This window comes from Falco punctatus (assembly GCF_963210335.1).
Source record: "Falco punctatus genome assembly, chromosome: 6".
In the NCBI taxonomy this organism is placed as follows: Eukaryota; Metazoa; Chordata; class Aves; order Falconiformes; family Falconidae; genus Falco; species Falco punctatus.
In genome coordinates this window covers 16628379-16635646 of record NC_137585.1, presented here as the reverse complement: position 1 = coordinate 16635646, position 7268 = coordinate 16628379, and the positions used below count along the sequence as shown (strand labels likewise).

Here is a 7268-nt window from a genome sequence, read left to right as displayed (position 1 = left end):
GTTAAATTGCAGACTCGAGGCTCTGGATCCAACTCACACTACTGGTGATTTATTGCTCCTAATGGTGTAGCTGGTGATTGTTCCTGAGAAGAGAGAAGATGATGAGTGATGCAAGTGACATGCTCGCTGCGGCTCTGGAGCAGATGGATGGCATTATAGCAGGTAAGCACTCAGGGCAGCTTATTCATTTAGCTGTTTTGGTCCTCCTTTCTCATACTGGAAGGGCAGAGTTTCAGGCTTAGAAGGGAACGTGCTGGTAACTGTGTTTGGTGTCTTCTGTTATAGCTTAGAATTTACAAGTAAACGGAGTGGAGAGTTTGCACAGACTTTTACAAAAAAGACACAGCTAAATGGATAGTAGTTTTTCTTCTGTCTTCTAACAAAATGCTGCTCAAAGTGGCTGAGTGATGCAGTTCAGCTGGTGCACACAGCACCATAAAAGTCAAGGACAAGGCACATTTCAATCCAGGATGACTGTATTTAAAGAGCTGCTGCAAGGCAGGAAGAGTAAGTTTGCCTAATACTGGCTACTCTGAACTTCTCTCAAATCTGAAGAGCTAAAACTTAAACTGAATTTTCCTTCTTTTTTTTCAAAATTGGGATGCTTTGGGTCCAAATATTTGGTTTGGACCTGCCTTGAACGTAAAAGTACCTGTAAATTGTAAGTGGACAAGGAGAGGCATTGCAAAGTATACAGCTTCTGCTTTTAAGTTGAGTCTAGTGAGTCATAAAATAGCGTAAGTACACAACATAGAGGAGCAAAGCAGCAAGAAGTTAATAGTTTAATCCTATTCCAGCAGAGCTATGCAAACAAACCGAAAAAAATACCCTGCAAGGATAGCAACACAGTTATAAAGTCTTTAATAGTTCCTCTTAGAGTAATTTCCCTTAGGGAAAAAAATAATCATATGGTGGATGCTTTGTTCAAACAATGAATTTTCTCTACAGTTTTTCTAAAGATATTAAGGACACATAGCAGGAACACATGTAAAGTGGATTCAGTTGGATCATAATGATCTCTAAAAATACTTCTAAGCTGTACCTTTAGTTATTTCCATAAGTAGATACTGGTATTTAGATCCAATCGTGTATCTGTTTCCAAGAGCCTAAGTTGATTATGGCAGGATGAGGTTTAATATAAAAATAAAATGTGGTGTTGAGATGTTGAAGTCACCACAGACTTCATTTACCCATGTGTCTTGTTGAGACAGACCTATATAAAGTAATATAACAAAGGGACATCAATCCTGTGCTGTTGTGGGGATTATTTCTCTTTCGTTTTTTTCAGAGGGAATTAGCAGAATACTTGCATTTTTGTGGCTTGCCAGATGAGAGGAATGAAAGTTCATGGAAGTGCATATATGGCATATCACTGTAGTTTCCAAAAGTTGACAGTACAAATGATGCTCTGTCATGAACACGTCTCACTGTGCCCGAGGCATTACAGTATTAAGGTCACAAATCAGTGTGCTGAAATTATAGTTGGAATTAGCTAGGTTGACTTAAATCAACCTTAATCCTGAATTCATAGTTTTCTTCCTGACTTAAGATATAGCAACTTTTAATGTAGGTCAAATATATGTACTGTGAGTTTATGCAGATAGGAGATTTTTCTCTTTATTAACGTGCAGATGTCAGGGCTACCACATCAAACTGTTGGGTTTAAAATTTGTTCTTGTGTAGAAGTGATTTGGGTTTTTTATTTATCTTTATATATTTTTAATTGTTTTTAAAAAATTCCAGTGCCTTGGAGCAGCATAACATATTCCTACCTGTAAAATGCAGAGCATGGTTTCCTCTGGACACCGTCACTGTTTGACTTGGGTCCTGCAGTCCCTACAGGGTGACTCGGAGCGCTAGGAGAGCCTGTTCCCCCCCAGTACTTAGTGCCTCCGATACACCCTGGGGAGCAGGAGCCCAGCCCCTGCCTTGAGCCTGTGGGCACGGCCGTGGTGTACACATCCCCTGTCAGATCAGCCCACCTCCTTCCTGCAGGAGCTTCCATCCACACAGCATGCCGGCAAGGGCTTGCCCTTCTCCAAATTGCTGCATGGTGAGGACAGAATCGAGCACTAGCGACGAGTTTGTTTCAGATAAATGCCCGCCAAGTGCAAATGCCACCACTTACATCTCTGAGCCTTGCTGTGTGTCTGACCTGCTTGCCTTATGCCTGATGCCATGCAATTTTGCTCCCTCCAGGTTCGAAGGCGCTGGAGTACTCCAATGGCATCTTTGACTGCCAGTCCCCCACCTCTCCCTTCATGGGGGGCCTGCGGGCACTGCACCTGGTGGAGGACTTGAGGGGCTTGCTGGAGATGATGGAAGCGGACGAGAGAGAGGGGCTGCGCTGCCAGGTCCCGGACTCAACGGCGGAGACCCTGATCGAATGGCTCCAAAGTCAAATGGTATGGTCTCGCCTTGTTTCGCCCATGAGGCGCTCATTTTTTATGTTAGCTAGGTTGACTCAGGCAGTGGGGTTGTGCTTTATGCAGACATTAAAAACAATTAGAGTAGATTTCAAAGAACCAAAGGGAAGAGGTTTTGGGTTGGAGATGCTGCTGTGGGGCCTTGGAAAAGCTGTTGCCCAGATGGCTCGTGCGGTGCGTTGGCCTGTGCTTTCTTTGATGTACCATTGTCTCTCAAATCTAGGGAGCAAAAAATTTTTGGTGACTGGATTTTTATCTCGGAGGGCTGGAGAAAAACATTTTTGTAGGAATCAGATGCTTAAATGGTGGCAGAGAGGAGTTGTTTTCTGTATGAACTTTTCACTGAAGAGCACTTTTGGCAGTGTGTATTTTCTACAGGGACCAGTGTTACTGAGTTTCCTTACCTGGTTTATAACAGAAGCGAGCGATACAAGCTCAGCATCCCTTTAATCTGGATACCAAACCAAATTTATATTTTCTGTGTTTGTGAATCTGCCAGTTTTTGTCACCTTGCTTTAAAAATACACCAAAACACACCTGACAGGGCTCTTTCCCCAAGACCTGGTTTTCCAGATCATCAGATATTATTTGAGTGGTAGCTACCTGAAGACTACCTTGGGAAATAAAATGTTGTGCTTATCAGAAGGTAAGTTACACGGCATCATTTTGGAAGGGCCCACTGGTTTTGCCTCCAGGTGCCCTGTGACTGGTGACTTCCTAGCAGGGCCAGAGACGAGTCCTTGTGCTCGCGGTCTGTGGCGAGGTTTCTGTTCTGGGGGTCAGATCGTGCACAGGTTTTGGGGAAGCTCCAGCAGTGGAAGTGAAGACTTACTCTAGAGGCCATGCTTTAGGTTTTAAGTCAGTCTGTGGCTGTTATGACAGCGGCAGGTGTGCGCTTCCAGGTATTTTGCCAAGTCTTACAGCAGTGTCCAGATCCTGTTTGTCTCTCACACTTGGTGTTGGCCAGGTTTCACACCATGCTGCTGAAATGGGGATGGCAGATCTGATGAAGGCCGGGTCTGATGCAGGACGGGCCGCTGTGGTGGCTCTGTGTTGCACCCTACGCACTACTGCTGCTGGGACAGGCAGCCATTGTCGCCTGGTCCCTTCCCAGGACTGGCATCACACCCCCTCAGAAAGGGTTCGGTCACCTTGGAGCCACGGCTGATCTTGCAAAAAGCATTTTTATCTTGATAAACAAATTTATTTTAGCGCTCTGTTGCATCCCGGAGCGGCGGGTGCAGGACTGTGGGTGCCAAACTGGCAGCTGGGTCACGCAGGCTGGGCGCCAGGTGACCCGATGTGCCATCTGGCAGCATGCAGTGCTGCGGGAGAGACAGGCACCTGGCCTCGCGTGATGGGCTGGTGTCCCAAGCTCTTGCAGGAAGGTTGGAAGGGAGAGTTTTTTTTCTTTTTTTCTCCTGTGCTTTGAACTACGCATTTGAAAATGCCTGAAACTTAATGAAGCACGTGGGAGCTTTCACACTGCTGCCAGTGGGATTTGGATCGTGCCCCCCGCTGTCAAAGCATGGAAGCCAGCGCTGAGATCAGGAGGAGACAGGAGTGACATTCAAATCAGATCTTTAAAACGTGCAGAGTTCCTGCTAACATCAGCATTTCCTTCCTGCATAATGTACAGCAGTGAACATCGCTGTAAGTAGTCTCTGCTCTGTGTGGAGCAGAAATCGAGGGTCATAACAGGTTTCATGCATGTATGGCCTTTATAAATAAAAAAAAGTTCATATGCCAGACAAACAGCCTTGGAAAATTAACTGCTCCCCATGGTGTGCATAGACATCAGCAGTCAATGCTTAGTGATGCTGATCCACTGCATGTTACTCTGGAGTAAAGGGGCCCAGCAGTGTGGCTGGAGGCTGCAGTGCCTGTTGAGATTAATGAGGTGAAAGCCGGTCATTGCCTTTTGTGATGGCAGATGTGTGATTTTAGGGATGCCTGGCTGTTAGGATCTGGAACGAGGTCCTTCAGACTCGTGCGATGTGGATCACTGCGTGGCAATCAGACAGTAATGGCTTTCATTGCAGCCATGGGCTTAATCTGTCTCGTGCCATTCAGCTTAGTGCTTCCTGAACACTGGAAAAGATGTGCAGCGGTTGTGTGTACAGAATATTGCAGAAAATAGCTATTCCAGCTATGCTTCTCCTCGGTCTGCCTCCAGTTACTCCGCTGTACTCTCTGGCACCCTTAAAGACCATAGCAGGAAAGACTGAATGTTATGCTTTGTACTGTGCTACAAGCTTGGGATTTGCAGGTGCCACCAGTGTTGTCAGTCCCTGTCTAAGCAGGAAGGTGTTACATGAAGTGCCCAAATGATTTGCAGGAAGGTATTCTGCAGCTATGCCCATCCTTACAGAGGAAGGGAAGCACCTCCTTGATTTGAAATTGGTTTATTCCTCCGTGCATGAAGAAGTTGCGTCCACCAGACTATTCCAAGCTGCTGGAACTGGTGCATGACATGCCATCCAAAGCTGTAAGCAAGTCTCTCTTGTCTCAGAGGAAAGCAAAAATAGTGTTTGCTGCTGCCAAACAGTGTGTCACAACAGAAAAATCTTCTACTGGCCTCTGCAGGGAAAACCGCTGATGCCCTAGTTGGGAAAAGGGCCTGACAGCAGTCTCCCAAAGTTGCTTGCTTCTGTAAAATGGGGAAGAACATTCAGTTTTGCCGTGCCAGAACTGACTGCTCCATGTCCCTGTACCACTTCTTAGTGATTGCTTCCTCTCTGCTCCTCCCAGTGTGTTAAAGGAGTCTATGCAAGCACTCAAAAAGGGCCAGCAAGTTAAAACACCTCATACCGATGTATTTTTTTTAACTGGTGGGTGCCAGATGGTCACGTGACACCAGAACACACGTACAGAGCCTGGACATCTGGCAGAGCTCTTCCAAGAGAGTCCATTGGATAGTCCCCATGGGACGTTCAAAGAAGTTGTACATGCCGCTTTCCGCTGCACAATTAAGTCAGTTTAACTCTACCTTGTCAGTACTAGTTGTCCATCTACAACTCAAAACTGTGTTGTTGAAACCCTGCTCACATCTCCGTGTGCACATGGAGGGCAGATGAATGCCGTCCGTGGTTAAAATTACGAACAAGGTTATTTGTGCAAGGTCTGGAAAGGTACTGAGGCCTTTTCTAAGCTCAGGCATGTTGGGTCTGGGTGCTTTCACTGGGGACCAGACCTGAAATCCACAGCCAGATCATAACTGTTCCAAAGTTTTGGAGTTTTTTCAGATTTCTTCTGAGTAACAGAAATGTTTAATGTATTCTGATGTGTGCTTCAATAAAACACGTGCTGTACTCTGTGAAAATGGAGCTCCTGGCTTGACTACAGACAGCACGTGAGTGAAGTGTAGGATCATCCCCAGTAACAAGACCATTTTAAATGAAACTCTTGCCTTTGCAAGACCAAGGCAGCCCTGTAGTGTCCAGCTGGAAGCTGATAGATCCATCTCTTGAAGAATAATTCTTAGGAACCTTGCTCCCGGTCATGAATGTTGCTCCAGTTTTATTTCAGTTGAAGCAAACAAGAGAAAATTTTCTTTTCTGGTTATTATCTTTCTTAACAGTGTTTTTTTGGTGTTTTTTTTAAAAAATACATCTTATGCAACAACCTTCTGAGAAAGAAGAAACCAACTGTGTCTTGTTAAAAAGGAGGGTGAAGGATAGAAGTGGGTGGACAGTCCCTTCCCACACCTCAGAGCCAGCTTCCCCAGGATCCTGATCTGAACCATGTATGTGGGTCCTGTTTTGTGCCTTCTCCTCTTTAAAGGATGTGCTCCTGGAATGAAAGAGCCAGGATAATACTTTTTCTTTAAAATCCACAGCAAGTACAACTGTGGTTTTAGCTTGGGAAGTGACTTTCTGATTATGAACATATATATAAAAAATAAATTTTTTTCACTCCAGAAGTGAATTTCTGAAGTTGAGTGTAAGATCATTAAAGCAAACCAAACTTTATGGCCTCCAGAGGTTTCTTGAAGAACATTTTCAGCTCACCTGAAGATGGTAGTTAATTTGAGTTGTGGTACCCGTGGTGGCTTGTGCAATCTAGAGTGTTGCTGCTGTGACTAGCAGATCTGTTGTCTCACAGACCAGCCTCAGATTTTGACACTTCTTCAACAAGTCAGTTCTTCCAGAGTGGCTGGGAGAGTAATGAGAGTTAATATGAGGGAATATTAGATTTCAAAGAGAAATTTTCCTGGCTGGATAAACATAGCTTGTAATCTTACAGAGTGATACTGGCCTATTTGGCCAACAGGGTGATTCCCAAGTGGAGGAAGTGGTTTGGTTAGCCAGAAATCATCTCATATTTCTTATTCATGGAAAAATCTCGTCTTCAAACCAAAGTTTGTTGTTTGATTGTCTTAGTGTGGGCGTACAGCGCATTCCTGCGGCTCAGCTTCTGCTTATGTTGAATTTAGCTATTGAAAGGTCCTATGGTAATGTGTGGCACACAGATGTTTACCACCAAACACCTGTTTGAGATGCTTCCTCAGGCTGCAATATGAAAGGAGCCTTGTGATACCATTTCAGCCTGTCGTCATAAACTGCCTCCTGGCAATATTTTTTGTCTGTGAGTTCTTGAAGCACAGGACCCTGCTTCTTGCTAAAGGTGGTCATCCAGACTGGTGTTTTTAACACTGGAAGATAATATGGGCTTATTTATAGCATGTCTTGGCATGGCATCTTCATGCATTGTGGATGAGTTCATCAGCAGTAAGAACAACCCGTGCAGCCCCAACGGCAGAGCTGTCAAAAATCACCATTCCCAATCCCAAATGCATCAATCTGGCTTAGAAAAGGCAGCTTCTGCTCCTCTTCTGCTATG

The 7268-nt window shown here is 44.9% G+C and overlaps 1 protein-coding gene across 6 annotated transcripts in view; it reads left to right on the top strand.

The window, feature by feature from the left end:
- PPFIBP1 (PPFIA binding protein 1) overlaps window positions 1-7268 on the top strand; it is a 119537-nt gene that overhangs the window by 63970 nt on the left and 48299 nt on the right. For all 6 annotated transcript variants that reach the window (XM_080392866.1, XM_080392869.1, XM_080392868.1 and 3 more), the window contains 2 exons: window positions 1-162; window positions 2200-2405. In XM_080392866.1, coding sequence (XP_080248992.1) covers window positions 99-162; window positions 2200-2405 — 270 coding nt within the window. In that variant the 5' untranslated portion in view covers window positions 1-98. The remainder of the gene's footprint in view (window positions 163-2199; window positions 2406-7268) is intronic.